The sequence below is a fragment of the Suncus etruscus genome, chromosome 1, assembly GCF_024139225.1.
Source record: "Suncus etruscus isolate mSunEtr1 chromosome 1, mSunEtr1.pri.cur, whole genome shotgun sequence".
In the NCBI taxonomy this organism is placed as follows: domain Eukaryota; kingdom Metazoa; phylum Chordata; class Mammalia; order Eulipotyphla; family Soricidae; genus Suncus; species Suncus etruscus.
Window position 1 is genome coordinate 159,221,140 of NC_064848.1, and position 16,990 is coordinate 159,238,129.

The window sequence follows — 16,990 nt, forward strand, 5'->3', positions numbered from 1 at the left end:
TAGTAAGTTCAAACCCTTCCGCCTAAGACCCGCCCCTTCCGGCCCTAACTCCAACTCTAATTGGCCGGCTCTTTGACCCATCGGATCTCATTGGATGAAACGGCCTGCTTGGTTACGCACTTCCGGCGTCGGTACGCGGCGCGGACGTCGGTTGCCGCCATTGCTTCCGAAGAAAGCGGCTACCTGTGTGTGAGGGGCTGAGGGGTAAGTATCGGGTCTATGGGCCGTCTGTGGGGTCGGTCCGAGGAAGCAGGACGGATCGGGCCCTCGCTCCTGGTGCTTTTAGCTTTTAGCGAGACGGGACAGCGCTGGAGGGAGTCTCGCCGCTCCCTGCTACCCTACCCCCTTGGGGTCGGGCCTAGTTCATTCTGTTTCTTCTTCCGCCACCGTCTAGACTAGAGTCTCTCTCGGCATCATGGCCGGAGTGTTTCCTTACCGAGGGCCGGGGAACCCGGTGCCCGGCCCTCTAGCCCCGCTGCCGGACTACATGTCAGAGGAGAAGCTGCAGGAGAAAGGTGAGGAACGCGCGCGTGGGGCTCGAGCCGCGCTGAAGGGTGGGCGCGGGGCGGGTGTGCGCGTGCGTGTGTGCTTTTCGCGGCCTGCAGGCTCCCCTCCGGTTCTCTGCAAGTCCGACAGGAGCTGTCACTGGGTTGCACGCGCATGCCTTGCGTGCAAGAGGGAGATTCGGGTTATTTCTCTGGCCCCACCGCAGCAGCGTCCTGCTAGCATCACCTAGAACAAAACGGCCTGAAAGCAAAACGTTAGGTGTCACGCTTGTTAGACTCGTTTGTCTTCATACCTACTCAAGTCTCTTTAAAAGCCTTTCTTTGGGCCTGGAGAGAGATAGCACAGTGGCGTTTGCCTTGCAAGCAGCCGATCCAGGACCAAAGGTGGTTGGTTCGAATCCCGGTGTCCCATATGGTCCCCCGTGCCTGCCAGGAGCTATTTCTGAGCAGACAGCCAGGAGTAACCACTAAGCACCGCCGGGTGTGGCCCAAAAACCAAAAAAAAAAAAAAAAAAGCCTTTCTTTCTACACAGTGATTCAAACAATGAGGATGAAATAGCGATGACAAAAATTCCATAATGTGAATTGCAAGGGGGTGGGGAGTGAAACCATTCAAAACCCTCTCCTAAAGACACTTTAAAAGTGTGCAATAAAAGCATTAGGTAGTGATAAATGTGATCAAGGGAAAGGAAAAACAGAATGAGGTGAGGGTTTGTTGTATTTGTTCTATATCCTTCCCTTGGATCCTGATAGGTCTCTTAGGGCAGGAGGTAGGGTTGAATGGGCCAACGTTTTTCAGTCAGTTCTCTAAACCCAAATGTCTTTGTAGCCCGAAAATGGCAGCAATTACAGGCCAAGCGTTATGCAGAAAAACGCAAGTTTGGATTTGTGGATGCTCAGAAGGAAGATATGCCCCCAGAGCATGTCAGAAAGATCATTCGAGACCATGGAGACATGACTAATAGGAAGTTTCGCCATGACAAGAGAGTCTACTTGGGGTAAGGGACATTTTGGAATGATTTTATTTGAAATTTGACACCTTTCTCTGCAGCCCTGAGTCACTTCTTTTATTGTGAGATGGAGCTCAGGGGTTACTCCTTGCTCTGTGCTCAGAAATCTCCTCGCAGGCATGGGGGACCATATGGGATGTCGGGGTCCTGAATTGGCTACATGCAAGGCAAATGCCCTACTGCTGTGCTATTTCTCCAGCCCCTGTGAGATGGACTCTTATGAGAGTCCAGAGAAAGGATAAGTAGGATTCTGTGATCATTTCTGAATCTTCCAGGATGCTATTTATTGCACTGTTTATTGTATTTCTGTTTTTCCTATAATTTGGAATTGTAGCTTCTACCTGACTCAAAGAACCAGTATCCATTATACCAGAAGAGATATCTCTGTAGGAATGAATGGAAACCCAGAACTGAAGCTTTGTATATATTTGTTGAATCCTGGGGTAATGAAGTCCTATGGTCTCTTTCTATATATTTTTTGCTTGCCTCAATATGGATAAGTAAAGATACCCATAAAGTGCCTTAGCCTCTTCCAGCTGGAACCAGAAATTTAGCCATCCAGTGAACTGGCCTAAGCTGTGGAAATCTTGTTTATTTTCAAACTTTTTGAATGACTTACTGTTTCCTTTCCCTGTTCCCATTGTTGCTGCTGTGATATAGGCTTCCCCCTATGTCTGGCTGTGCTTAGTATTCACATTTTTTTAAGCTTGGGTGCTTCCAGCTTGTGCTCTCATGGCTACAGTGCTTGCTGAAGAGGTTTGCATTCTTTAGTTGTGGTTGTCCCATTCTTAGTCAAGGCACACTGAAACAGTGTTGCAGTGCTTGGGGTCACTGCTGATGCTACTTAAGGGGCAAGGTGGGGTGAGGCATGGAGCCCAGGTCCACATGTGCAAGGCAGGTGCCCTACCACTGAACCTTATCTGCAGCCCACATGTTCACTCTTTTAGTTGCTGTGTTCACCAGGATTGCGTTTCTTTTTGTGGTGCTTATACAACTGTGACTATGGCACAGCTGCTTTATGGTTATGGGATCATACTGTGCACATGGGACAGTGGAGATACTAATTTGTGTCTATACATTAACAAGGCAAGCACCTTAAATCTTGCGCTACTCCTCCAGATCTTGTGCTGTTTTCTGCTAAGGGATATAGTAGTCATTGGGGAATAATGACCCTTCTAGGCCTTACAATGTAATGTCACACAGACAAGAGACACAAGATTATAGTAAAGTACACTGAAAATTGATTATATATGAAAAGATACAGAGGGGCCGGGCGGTGGCGCTGGAGGTAAGGTGCCTGCCTTGCCTGCGCTAGCCTAGGACGGACCGCGGTTCGATCCCCCGGCGTCCCATATGGTCCCCCAAGAAGCCAGGAGCAACTTCTGAGCGCATAGCCAGGAGTAACCCCTGAGCGTCACAGGGTGTGGCCCAAAAAAAAAAAAAAGAAAAGATACAGAAAGTAGAATGTAAGCCCACCTAAAAACTATAGTGGTGGGACCGCAGCAATAGCACAGCGGTAGGGCGTTTGCCTTGCACGCAGCTAACCCAGGACGGACCCAGTTTGATCCCCAGCATCCCATATGGTCCCCTAAGCCAGAAGCGATTTCTTAGCGCAGAGCCAGAAGTAGCCCCTGAGCGCCACCAGGTATGGCCCAAAAAGCAAAAAATAATTAGACAGACAGACAAGAAACCTATATTGGTTTAAAGTGACTAGAGCTCATCTTGTTAGACTGATGTATAGCTCAGGGAACTATATATGTTGGGGATTGGAACCAGGGTTCTGGCCATCACAGTCACATGCAAGGCAAGTACTTTATTTCCTGTACTACCTCTCTGTGGGCAGAGTTCTTTGTCTTACAGCCCTGTGTACTATATTTGGAAATTTGGACTTTAAGCAGTATTTTCTGTGGAAGGGGAGCTGATAGCTTATTTGCATGGAAAGCAGAACAATAGAGAATACCTTGTCTTTTCTAATAATTTGTCTTGAACATTTTAGTGCTCTAAAGTACATGCCCCATGCAGTCCTCAAACTCCTGGAGAACATGCCAATGCCATGGGAACAGATTCGGGATGTGCCTGTACTGTACCACATCACTGGAGCCATTTCATTTGTCAATGAGATTCCGTGGGTTATTGAACCTGTCTACATCTCCCAGTGGGGGTAAGAAGGTCTAGACTGTGCTGTATGTTGGTGGGTGGAGAAGGGGGTGGTGGGTGAAAAGCTGTATGTGTGCTATTGTTTGCTTCTAGGTCAATGTGGATTATGATGCGCCGAGAAAAAAGAGACAGAAGGCATTTCAAGAGGATGCGTTTTCCCCCTTTTGATGATGAGGAACCCCCTTTGGACTATGCTGACAATATCCTAGATGTTGAGCCGTTGGAGGCCATTCAGCTAGAGCTGGACCCTGAGGAGGATGCCCCTGTATTGGACTGGTTCTATGACCACCAGCCACTGAGGGACAGCAGGAAGTGAGTGAAGATAGGTTTGTTATTACTGGGCTTGGCTTTTTAGTATGTCTGCTTGACATGGACCTGTATTTTTTTTTTTTTTTTGGTCAGGTATGTCAATGGTTCTACTTACCAGCGTTGGCAGTTCACACTTCCCATGATGTCTACTCTCTACCGCCTAGCCAATCAGCTCCTGACAGACTTGGTAGATGACAACTACTTCTATTTATTTGATCTCAAGGCCTTCTTTACCTCCAAGGCCCTTAATATGGCTATTCCTGGAGGCCCCAAATTTGAACCTCTTGTTCGAGATATCAACTTGCAGTAAGTAGGCAAAAATTGGGATGTTAGTTACCTTGGAATGAATAAAATCCAATATTGAACCTTAATATCCTGTGTAACCTGCAGATATCCTGAATAGTGTGCTTATCTTTGAATTTTGTGCCCTAGGGATGAAGACTGGAATGAATTCAATGATATTAATAAGATCATAATTCGGCAGCCTATTCGCACTGAGTACAAGATCGCATTTCCTTACTTATACAACAACCTACCACACCATGTCCACCTCACCTGGTGAGAATGGGAATGTAGCTGACTAGGGAAAGAGAAGACTGGTACTTATATTGGACCAGGGCAGGAGAATCTGGACTGACTATTCTTTCATTTTAGGTACCATACTCCCAACGTTGTCTTCATCAAAACCGAGGATCCTGATTTGCCTGCTTTCTACTTTGATCCTTTGATCAATCCAATTTCTCATAGGCACTCTGTCAAGGTGGGACATTTGACCTTAGCTCTTCCCAGAGAAATTTCCCAAGTGTGGCTAAAGTATTACTAGATCAAATCAGCTAGAGAGAGACATTTTTTCTAGCCTCTTGAGTGTTCTCTTGAGGATTAAGCTAATTTGAGAGGTTGGCACTTGGCTCAAACCTAGTTGTTGGTATAATTTTGGTTTCTTTGCTTATTCATCTGGGCTTTGTAGTTAATCCTCTGGGATTTTTTTCTCTATGCTATTCTGACCTGTTTCCATTGTTTTCTATTTTTCTCAATTCTTTTTATTGAGATACAATTTGCTTATTGTGTTCTATTTATTTCTTAGTTCCTTTTACTTTGCTTACTATGCTAATTTAAAATGTAAAATGCAGTGGTTATTAGTTTTCAGAGATGTACAACTATCATAATTTCTTTTTATTTTGGTTTTTGATTTTTGGGCCACAGCTTGTGGTGCACAGGGGTACTCCTGGCAGGCTTGAGACCATATGGGCTGCTGAGGATCAATCCTGGGTTAGCTACGTGCAAGTCAAATGCCTTATCTGCTGTGTTATCAAACTGGCCCCATCACAGGCAATTTTAAGACCTTTTCTTTTGGTTTTGGACCACACCTGGTAGTACTCAGGGGTTACTCCTGGCTCTGCTCTCAGGAATCACTCTTTTTTTTTTTTTTTTTGGTTTTTGGGTCACACCCGGCGTTGCTCAGGGGTACTCCTGGCTGTCTGCTCAGAAATAGCTCCTGGCAGGCACAGGGGACCATATGGGACACCGGGATTCGAACCAGCCACCTTTGGTCCTGGATCGGCTGCTTGCAAGGCAAACGCCGCTGTGCTATCTCTCCGGGCCCAGGAATCACTCTTGATGGGCTCCAGGGACCATATGAGATGCCAGGGTTGGCACTGTGCAAGGCAAACACCCTATCTTCTCTAGCCTCGAACATTTTCTTTGATCTGAAATAGATCCCTTATTAGCCTTTATTCTTCATTTCCCCTAGTCTCCCTTGGTACTAATCTACTTTTATTACTAGAATTTTGCCAGTTCTGGATGTATTCTATAAATGGAATCACATATAATTTTGTTTGACTTTGGGGCCATATAGTACAATGGGTAGGGCACTTGCTTTGCATACAACTGACCTTGTTGAGACCCTGATTGATCTGGTACCGCCCCCTATGGTCTCCCAGAACTGCCAGGAATAATCCCTGAGAGCAAGACCAGGGGTAAACACTGGATGTGGTCCCCAGACACTAGGAAAAGAATATTTATCTTTAAATATTTAAATATTTATCTGATATTTATTCTCATGTTACTTCAGGTATTTTGTTCATTATTGTTTTTTGGATTTGGGTTAGACCTGCAGTGCTCCAATTCAGTGCTTGAAGGTTACTTCTGGTGATGCTTGGAAGCAGGGTAGGGAGCTATATGTATTTCAGTCTTTGATCTTTCTCCATGGCTCTTCATTTTGTTCTCAGCAGGAACAAGTGCATTTCTCATTCTGGGGATTACCTGCATCTCAACCTGAGATGTGTAATTCCTTTCTTTTACTTAATGGCATAATTTAATATTGGCTCTTCTCTCTCTCTCTCTCTCTCTCTCTCTCTCTCTCTCTCTCTCTCTCTCTCTCTCTCTCTCTCTCTCCTTTCTCTCTCTCTCTACTCTCTCTCTCAGCCCACATTGTCTCTTGAAGTCATGTCTGTCTGTTTCACTCTCATTATTTTCTCACTCTCTTAGAAAAGCTTATTTTACTTGGAAAAACTAAACAAACATTAGCAAAATTCTCCTACAGCCTAGTATTTGGCATTTGGCTGGGAGATGATTGCAGTGTTTACCTCCTGGAGCTCAGGCTCCTGTGGGAGGTGTGTATTTGGTAGTGAGCCAGTGGGGTGTGAGGACTGATGCTTTTCTTGTTGGCCCTGACTTGTTTTCTGCTCCCTTGGCCCCCTCTGACCTGGCCCTTTAGGGCTTATCTTGTCAGGCAGCCCAGTTTCTATGGCAGTTGTAGCCATTGTGCATGGCCCCAGAGAGTTTCCCTCTCATGCCAAGTCTGCTCAGTTTAGTGGGAGATGAGCCCATGAGGTTCTTCTTTTTTTTTTTTTTCCAGAGCCAGGAACCATTGCCAGATGATGATGAGGAGTTTGAACTCCCAGAGTTTGTGGAACCCTTCCTGAAGGACACACCCCTCTACACCGACAATACAGCCAATGGCATTGCTCTGCTATGGGCACCACGACCCTTCAACCTTCGCTCTGGTCGCACACGCCGGGCCCTGGATATTCCTCTTGTAAAAAATTGGTAAGGTGCTTTCTGGGGTCAGGAACGTGACTCACTGGTGGGGCACTTGGTTTGCATGTGTGAGATCCTGGGTTTGAGCTCTGCATCACTTATACACACATACACAAGAACTGGTAAGGCCTGTGGGACTCCAGGTAGTTTAAGGGGAACAGGATGCCTAGGTGAGCAGGCACTCAGCCTTGAATGGAAGGAGAGAGGGGTTAAACTTCTGCTCCTTGTTTTCTCAGGTATCGGGAGCATTGCCCTGCAGGACAACCTGTGAAAGTCAGGGTCTCCTACCAAAAATTGCTGAAGTACTATGTGCTGAATGCCCTGAAACACCGGCCCCCAAAAGCTCAAAAGAAGAGGTAAGGTATCCTAGGTAACCCTGTTGAGACACCTTTGCTCCAAAGGAAATCAGGAGGCTAAGACTTAATTCTTTCCATTCCCACTTTAGGTATCTCTTCCGCTCCTTCAAAGCCACCAAATTCTTCCAGTCCACTAAGCTCGACTGGGTGGAGGTGGGGCTACAGGTTTGCCGCCAAGGCTATAACATGCTCAACCTTCTTATTCACCGCAAAAACCTCAACTATCTGCACTTGGATTACAATTTCAATCTGAAGCCGGTCAAGACACTCACCACGAAGGTACTTTCTAGAATCTTAAGGATTTCTTGATTTGTACTGACCCCTGAGGAAGGCAGTCATCCTGTTGAAAACATGGCTCATTCATAATTTTTCTATTTGGGCCATCTTTTTATCAGGAAAGAAAAAAATCTCGCTTTGGCAATGCTTTTCATCTGTGTCGAGAGGTTCTTCGTCTAACGAAGTTGGTAGTAGACAGTCATGTGCAATATCGATTGGGCAATGTGGATGCCTTTCAGGTGAGGTGGGGTAGCCCCAAACCCTGCTCCGGTGGGGAAACCAGGCAGATCATGATCTTGGCTTAAGCTTAAATCGTAATTGTATTGCAGCTGGCAGATGGGTTACAGTATATCTTTGCCCACGTGGGACAACTGACAGGCATGTACCGCTATAAATACAAGCTGATGCGGCAGATTCGCATGTGTAAGGACCTGAAGCATCTCATTTATTATCGCTTCAACACGGTGAGCCCTGTGATTGGATCCATTTTCATTTTGTTTGTTCTTTTTTAAGTAAAAATATTTTATTTGGAGGTACTGAGAAAGATGGAGGATAAGAGAGAGTAATGAGTGGGCTTCTCCAGAGGTGTAGAGAGCCCGATATACAACCCAGCATGAAAGTAGGAAAGTCATCTCAAGAGGGGTGATATGGGTGACATGTATTCTGGCACCATGTACCCAGACAACACATTTCCCTGATCAGATCCATTTTTTTTTTGTTTGTTTGTTTTGGGTCACACCAGCATTGTGCTGAGGTTACTTCTGGCTTTGCGCTCAGAATTCACTCATGGCAGATTGGAGGACCGTTATGGGATGTCAGGGATCAAACTTGGGTCTGTTCGGGGTTGGCCACAGGCAAGGCAATTATTGCCTAACCACTGTACTATTGCTCCAGCCCCCATTTTCATCTTTCTTTCTCTTCTTTCTCTTCTTTCTTTCTTTCTTTTTCTTTCTTTCTTTTCTTTCTTTCTTTCTTTCTTTTTTCTTTCTTTCTTCTTTCTTTCTTTCTTTCTTTCTTTCTTTCTTTTCTTTCTCTCTCTCTCTCTCTCTCTCTCTCTTCTCTTCTCTCTATCTCCCTCCTCCCTCCCTCCCTCCTCCTCCCTCCTCTCCTCCTCTCTCCCTTCCTTCCTTCTCTCTCTCTCTCTCTCTCTCTCTTTCTTTCTTTCTTTCTTTCTTTCTTTCTTTCTTTCTTTCTTTCTTTCTTTCTTTCTTTCTCTCTTTCTCTCTCTCTCTCTCTCTCTCTCTCTTCCTTTCTTTCTTTCTTTTTTTTTTTTCACACATGATGGACTCAGGGGTTACTCCTGGCTCTGTGCTCAGAATTCACTTATATAAGGCAGGCACTGGGGACCATATGGCATGCTGGGATTCGAACCACCGTCAGTCCTGAATTGGCTGTGTGCAAGGCAACACCCCACTTCTGTGCTATCTCTCTGCCCTCCCCCTTTTCATTTTTCTATCAGAACCATTTTCTCTTTTTACAGAGATTGCATATTATTAGTACTCTCCTTATTTTTTTTTGTTTTTCGGGCCACACCCATTTGATGCTCAGGGGTTACTCCTAGCTTAAGCGCTCAGAAATTGCCCATGGCTTGGGGGACCATATGGGACGCTGGGGGATCGAACCGTGGTCCTTCCTTGGTTAGTACTTGCAAGGCAGACACCTTACCTCTAGTGCCACCTTGCCAGCCCCAGTACTCTCCTTTTGTAAGTGAATCTCAACATGTCTCCTAAGCCCTTTTAAATCTAAATATGAAATCTCAATTACACTCTTTTACCTTAAAATTTTTATATAGGGGTTAGAGAGATAATTCAGTGGGTAGTAGGCTTCCTTTGCATGTATCCAACCTGGGTTTGATCCCTGGCACCACTTGTTATTCCTGAAGCACTGCCAGTAGTGCTCCAAAAGCCAAGAGTAAGTCCTGTTCATGGCAGCTTGTGGCCCCACCCCAAAATTTTTTTTTATCCCATTTCTAGATAAGGTTCACAGGTTTTCCTTTTTCCTCTTTCCTGTTACAAATCTGTTCCTCCTGTCCTACCTCTGCTTAATTTTGTTGTTATCTAAATGAATTATTAACTTGTATTTCTGACTTTTACTTGGAATTGTAGGGCCCCGTAGGAAAGGGCCCTGGCTGTGGCTTCTGGGCTGCTGGATGGCGAGTTTGGCTGTTTTTCATGCGTGGTATCACCCCTCTATTGGAGCGATGGCTGGGTAACCTCCTGGCCCGCCAGTTTGAAGGTAAGTGGTTTTTCTTTGGCCCCAGCGTGTCTCCTTATTGCATTAATATTAACTCATGTTAAGCCTGCTCTCTCCCTTGTTCTTTGAGTTTGTGAAAAATATTTTGGTTATATTTCTTCTAAGATCTGTTTTCTAGTGAGTCTAGTTTAGTATTCTGTTTTTTGAGTTTTTCTCTGGATCCTAGGTTGTATCATAAATTTATAGGATATGACTTTCTCTGAAATTGGTCTGTACTGGAGTGACAGTACAATAGGTAGGGCACTTGTCTTAAACACAACCCACCTTCAATCCCCAGTATCCCATATGGTCCTGTGAGCCTGCCAGTAGTAATCCTTGCGCACTGCTGGATATCCACCACCACCACCACCACCCCCAAAAAAATCTCAGAAATGTAAGTGTGTATATTCAAAGTAGTTGTTTTTTGGCATGTGCTTTGCAAAACCAGGATTGGTTGTGGGGTGACAAAGTGACTGTCTAATAAAAAGTTTAGTCACTTTAATTACAAAATTAAAGCTAATGATAGATTCCCTGTAGACAGTATTCCAATCCCACACTTCCCACTTCCTAGAGTGACTGCTTCCTTCCCTCCATCTATTTCAGGGTCTTAGGTATTATGGTTTACAATATTGTTAACATAAAGATTTAATGCATACAGCGTTCCAACCCTCAACTCTCCTCCATAATGTCTCCTTCCCTGTACTGTTGTCTCAGGATCCTACTGAAGCTCCACCGCCCCCGGTTAAGCTTAGTTTTGTAGACTGTTTCTCAGATTCTGTTGCTTGAGGCCATTTGTTATTCTCTTACTATGATGCTTTATGTCTTACATGTGTGAGAGGTCATTTTGTGTCTACCTCCCTCCACCTTTTTGCTGACTTTGCTCAGCATGTCATCCTTCAGCTCGATCCGCATAGTAAATTGCATGATTTAATGTTTTTTATTAGCTGTGGATAAGTACCGAAGTCCTCCAGTGCCCTGCTGGCTGTTCTATCACTTTGGTCCCCCAAACGTCTTTTCTGAATACGTATTTGGGTCCTTTTGATAGATGCCCACAAGTGAAATTGCTCAGTCATATGGAAGCTTAAGCCTTAGATTTTTTGGTTGGTTTTATTTTATTTCACACACAGTGAAGTCCTAGTATTCAGGACCTACTCCTATCCCTGTGCTCAGGGATCACTCCTCAAAGGTCTTGGGGATCATATATAAAATGTCTGTGATTGAAATGGGCTTAGTTGTGTGCAAGGCAAGTAGCCCTGCCAGAGCTATATTGTTGCTCTGGTTCCCAAAGTCTGGGTGTTTTAAAAAATATCAATATCGTTTTCCAACTAGTTTGAACCTGTGACATTCCCCCAATGGGTAAATGTGGGTTCTTTTTTCCAATATCTCTTCCAACACTGGTTGTTTTTGTTCTTTGTGATGTGTGCTGGTCTCACTGATGTGAGGTAATAGGTCATCATTGTTTGGATTTGCATTCCCTGATAAGTGCTAGAGAGCATTTTTTCATATATTTAATGCCATCTGTATGTGTTCTTTGAGTAAGTTTCTGTTCATCTCTATGTTTTGATGAGATTGATAATTTTCTTTTTTTGTTTGTTTTTGGGTCACACCTGGTGACGCTCAGGGGTGGGGTGGGGTATTCATGGCTCTGTGCTCCAAAGTCGCTCCTAGCAGGCTTGGGACCATATGGGATGTCAGGATTCGAACCAGGGTTCACCCGGTGTTGGCCACGTGCAAAGCAAAAGCCCTATTGCTGTGCTAACGTTCCAGCCCATCCATTTTTCCTTTATTTCTTTTTATGGTTTTGTTATTTGGGGCACACCTGGTATTGCTCAAGGGTTACTCCTGACTCTAAACTCAGGGATCACTCCTGGTGGGGGCTCAGAAAACTATATTGGAATTCTAGAATCCAGTCCTGGTTGACTTGTTTGCAGGCAAGCCCCCTACATCACTATACTATTTCTCCAGCCTTATCTCTGCTCTCTGGCCCTATTTATAAATTCTTTTTTTTTGTTTTGTTTTGGTTTGTGCTCAGTGGCTACTCCTGGCTCTATGCTTAGAAATGGCTCCTGGCAGGCTCAGAGACCATATGGGATGCCAGGATTCGAACACTGATCTTCTGCACCAAGGGCAAATGCCTACCTCCATGCTATCTCTCCCAGCCCCATAAATTCTTTAAGTGAATCACCATAAGATACAGTTAGAGCGTTATTTATTATTGAGTTTCAGGCATACAATATCCAACAGCCTTCACCAGTGCACATTTTCTGCCACCAGTATCTTTAATTTCCCTCCTGCCCTCTCCCCTGCCTGCCTCTGTGGCAGGGCCTTTTTCTTCTCTTCTCTTCCTGTTTTTTCCTTTTAGACACTGCAGTTTGCAATATTATTGACTGAGGGTTTCATGCATATAACTTTATCTCCTTCTAGCACCCAGTTTCTTGTCTAAAGTGATCATTTTCCAATTATCATTGTCATAGTAGCTCGTTCTCTGCCCAACTGCACTCCCCCCACTATTTGTGGCCCTCATCTTTATTTTCTCTGGGTATTAATATTATTCAATCTTTTAATTTTAGGTCAAATAATGAGTGTCATCATCCTTTTCCTCTCACTCTGACTCATTTTACTCAGCATAATACTTCATATCCATCATGTATAAGCAAATTTCATGACATTCATTTTTCCTAACAGCTGCATACTATTCCATTGTGTAGATGTACCATGGTTTCTTTTATACTCATCTGTTCTTGGGCACTTGATTATTTATTTTGGTTACCATTTCTTTTTTTTTTTTATGGTTTTTGGGTCACACCCGGCAATGCTCAGGGGTTACTCCTGGCTTCATGCTCAGAAATTGCTCCTGGCAGACACGGGGGACCATATGGGACGCTGGGATTCGAACCGATGACCTTCTGCATGAAAGGCAAATGTCTTACCTCCATGCTATCTCTCTGGCCCCCTACCATTTCTTTTATAGTGCAGATGCTTCTTAAATTTGACGTTAGGTCTCATTTCCTTATATATTTTTTTTGTTTGCTTGGTGAGTGGCATTGAATCATGGAAGATGTTTTTAGGTGTTTAGGGGAAGGTTCTGCCCTATGTTTTTCCTCAATATAATGTTTTAGGTCTGATATCAAGATATTTGATCTTTTTTTTTTTTTTTGTGGTTTTTGGGGGTCACACCCGTCAGTGCTCAGGGGGTTATTCCTGGCTCCAGGCTCATAAATTGCTCCTGGGCAGGCACGGGGGACCATATGGGGGCACCGGGATTCGAACCGTTAGACCTCCTGCAATGAAAGGCAAACGCCTTACCTTCCATGCTATCTCTTCCGGCCCCAAGATATTTGATCTTTAATTCTTTTTCTTTGTTTTTTTTTTTTTTCTTGGATACACCCTGGGTGCTGAGGGCTTGCTCTGTACTCATGGATCAATCATAAATGGTGCAGGGAACTATATGTGATGGTAGGGATTGAATTTAGTTGGTTTCCTGTGAGGGAAGCACCTCCTACTCACTGTAGTTTTTCTGATCTGGTCTAATCCATCTTGAATTAATTTTTGTGAATGGTGTGAAGTAGCGGTATGAGTTAATCTTTTTTACATGTGACTGACCAATTTTCTCAACTGGCTCTACATTCAGGAATTACTCCTGGTGGGCTCAGAGAACCATATGGGATGCCAGGGATTGAACCTGGGTTGATTGTGTGCAAGTCAAGTACCCTACCTGTTGTACTATGTCTTTGACCTTGATCTATAGCTTTTAAAAAATTGTTGGGGGGGGATGTAGTCTGTCTACTCAGGTTTGATCTTTGACATCACATATGGTTCCCTGAACACTACCATGAATAATTCCTGAGTGTAGTGCCAGGAGAAACCCTTGCCACAAAAACAAAGACTACAAAAAATAATGTCATGGGAATGATAGAGCAATAGTACAGTGGGTAGTACATTTGCCTTGCATTCAGCTGATCCAGTTTCCATCTCTGCACCTCATATGTACCACAGAGCATGTTAGGATTGATCCCTTAGCACAGAGCCAGATGTAAGCCCTGAGTACTTCTAATTGTGTTCTGCAAACAAATAAATTGTCATGGGTATTCCTGTAGAACTGTAGTGAACTATTGTTAATATTTTTTGGGGAAAAAAATAGTTCTTTGGATAAGATTGTTATTTTGGCAACATTAATCCTTCCAACAAGAACTTACTAAAAGAGCAGACTCAGGCCAGAAAGTTGGCTCAGTCAACTGGAGTTCATGTTTTGCATGCTAGAGACCCAGGCTTGGTTTCTAGCTCTGCATGGTCTTTTGTATACCATGAAAAATGACCCCTAAGCACTAAACCAGAAGCAGTTTCTGAGCATTGCTAGGTATAGTCCAAAAATGTGAACAAAAAATAAAAGCATGGAGTTGGAGTGAGAAGGTATAGCTCAGGTAGGGCTATTGACCTTGCACACTGCCAGCTTGGTTTCTGTCTCCTGAGCCTGCCAGGAATGATTCCAAAGTGCAGAGCCAGGTGTGTCCCCTGAGCACTGCCAGGGGAAAAACAAACAAAAATAATAAAAGCATAGGGCCGGAGAGATAGCACAACGGTAGGGTATTTGCCTTGCAAGCAGCCAACCCAGGACCAACGGTGGTTCAAATCCCAGCATCCCGTATGGTCCCCCGTGCCTGCCAGGAGTAACCCCTGAGTACCGCCGGGTGTGACCCAAAAACCAAAATAATGATAATATATAAATAATGATAATAAAAGCAAGGGCCAGAGCAGTGGTACAAGAGATAGAGCGTCTGCCTTGCATGCAGTAACCTAGGATAGACTGCAGTTCAATCCCCTGGTCTCCTATATGGTCCCCCAAGCCAGGCGCAATTTCTGAGCGCATAGCCAGGAGTAACTCCTAAGCGTCACCAGGTGTGGCCCAAAAACCAAATAAATAAATAAATAAATAAATAAATAAATAAATAAATAAATAAATAAAAGCACTAGAGAGATGGTACAATGTTGTTGGTCAGGATTTTGCATTGCTTGGGTTGACTCAGGTTCAATTCCAAGCACTGTGTACAGTCTTTTAAGCAGGACTGATGTCTTACCACAGAGACTGAATTAAGCCCTGAGTATTACTAGGTGTGGCTCAAAGACCAAAAAGTAAAATTAAATAAAAACAAGGGCACTTTATTGGGGAAAACAGCTCAGGAAGAAGAGCATATGCCTAGGCTGTGTGAGAACCCTGAGTTTAATCCCAAGCACCATTGGATGACCCTGAGGAACATTAAGCTTAACCACTGCCAGGTTTAGCCTTAATAATAGAATAAAAACAAAGACTTTTGGTTTTAATCACTTCTAGGCCGGCACTCAAAGGGAGTGGCGAAGACTGTGACAAAACAGAGAGTGGAGTCGCATTTCGACCTTGAGCTTCGGGCAGCTGTGATGCATGATATTCTGGACATGATGCCTGAGGGGATTAAACAGAATAAGGCCAGGACAATCCTGCAGCATCTCAGTGAAGCCTGGCGCTGCTGGAAGGCCAATATCCCCTGGAAGGTGGGTGGCTTCTGGATACTACAGAGACACAGTACCGTCTTTCAGAGATTCATTTTCTCAGGCTCTTACTGGAGTCTCTCTGAGCTCCATCACTTTTTCATTGTGCCTTTTGTACTTTTAGGTTCCTGGACTACCAACGCCCATAGAAAATATGATCCTTCGCTATGTGAAGGCAAAGGCTGATTGGTGGACAAATACTGCCCACTACAACCGAGAACGTATCCGCCGCGGGGCCACTGTTGACAAGACTGTTTGCAAAAAGAACCTGGGTCGTCTCACCCGACTCTACCTAAAGGCTGAACAGGAGCGACAGCACAACTACTTGAAGGTCAGACAGATTAGCCTAGACTGGAGGTGGATGGTTGAATAGGGCACCTGGGTTGGCTTGGAGAGATTGGGCTACTGAGGGCAACAAGTGATCTTGTTTATCTTGCAGGATGGACCTTACATCACTGCAGAGGAAGCAGTGGCAGTGTACACCACCACCGTGCATTGGTTGGAAAGTCGTCGGTTTTCACCCATCCCTTTCCCCCCACTTTCCTACAAGCATGACACCAAGTTGCTCATCTTGGCCTTGGAGCGACTTAAGGAAGCTTACAGGTGAGAAGGAGAGTAGACATCTGCTCTGTAAGTACAGATGAAAATGAGGCTGTTCTGAGTCTAAAGGAAGATTTATTTCCATCCTGTTTGGGTTTGGCTTCCTCTTGGTTTTTTCATTTTTACCTTCTCTGTTGCCTGTTAGTGTGAAGTCTCGTTTAAATCAGTCTCAGAGAGAGGAACTAGGTCTGATCGAGCAAGCCTATGACAACCCCCATGAAGCATTGTCCCGCATCAAGCGTCATCTTCTCACACAGAGAGCTTTCAAAGAAGTGAGTGAGATTCTTTCAAGTTTTCTTTTGGCTGTCAATCATCTGTGGCACCCCATGGTGGCGGTTACCTCAGATGGATTGCTGTGAGCTATTTTATTTTCCTGTCCCACAGGTAGGCATCGAGTTCATGGACCTCTATAGTCACCTGGTACCAGTCTATGATGTGGAGCCATTAGAAAAGATAACTGATGCCTACTTGGACCAGTACCTGTGGTATGAAGCTGATAAGCGCCGCCTTTTCCCACCCTGGATCAAACCTGCAGACACAGAACCACCTCCTTTGCTTGTTTACAAGTGGTGCCAAGGTAAAACTTGTTGGGACTGGTGTGATATCTCAGACTAAGCAATTACAGAGCATGATTTGCATGTGACACGCCCAGTTTGATTCCCTGGTACTTCTGGGTGTGGCGCCAAAGTAGAAACCTTTCTTAGAAATGCACTCTGTAAGGAAGGTGAATTGCATTCTCTGTCGAAATTCTCACTAGGCTGTATTATGGTATTTGGTTTTGGAGCCACATTGGATATTGCCCATGACTGACTCCTGATGCTCTGTGCTCAGGGATCACTTAAGGCAGGGCTCGGGACCATATGGAGTGCTGTAGCTTGAACCCAGATTGGCCGTGTGCACTGTACTGTCATAGGCAGCATCAAGTTTAAGTGACAAAGCTGATGCTAAATACAGTCCTGATGCGTGATTGACTTGGCAATGG

The 16,990-nt window shown here is 44.6% G+C and overlaps 1 protein-coding gene across 1 annotated transcript in view; it reads left to right on the forward strand.

Moving 5' to 3' along the window:
* The first annotated feature begins 400 nt into the window (after positions 1–400).
* The window catches only part of PRPF8 (pre-mRNA processing factor 8), a 40,064-nt gene continuing 23,474 nt past the window's right edge, over positions 401–16,990 (forward strand). Inside the window, exons 1-18 of the mRNA XM_049782026.1 lie at positions 401–515; positions 1,336–1,504; positions 3,513–3,677; positions 3,767–3,985; positions 4,076–4,288; positions 4,415–4,540; positions 4,637–4,742; positions 6,840–7,030; positions 7,258–7,377; positions 7,467–7,656; positions 7,773–7,892; positions 7,983–8,117; positions 9,759–9,888; positions 15,215–15,411; positions 15,533–15,739; positions 15,848–16,011; positions 16,154–16,280; positions 16,393–16,585. Coding sequence (XP_049637983.1) covers positions 416–515; positions 1,336–1,504; positions 3,513–3,677; positions 3,767–3,985; positions 4,076–4,288; positions 4,415–4,540; positions 4,637–4,742; positions 6,840–7,030; positions 7,258–7,377; positions 7,467–7,656; positions 7,773–7,892; positions 7,983–8,117; positions 9,759–9,888; positions 15,215–15,411; positions 15,533–15,739; positions 15,848–16,011; positions 16,154–16,280; positions 16,393–16,585 — 2,872 coding nt within the window. The 5' untranslated portion in view covers positions 401–415. The remainder of the gene's footprint in view (positions 516–1,335; positions 1,505–3,512; positions 3,678–3,766; positions 3,986–4,075; positions 4,289–4,414; positions 4,541–4,636; positions 4,743–6,839; positions 7,031–7,257; positions 7,378–7,466; positions 7,657–7,772; positions 7,893–7,982; positions 8,118–9,758; positions 9,889–15,214; positions 15,412–15,532; positions 15,740–15,847; positions 16,012–16,153; positions 16,281–16,392; positions 16,586–16,990) is intronic.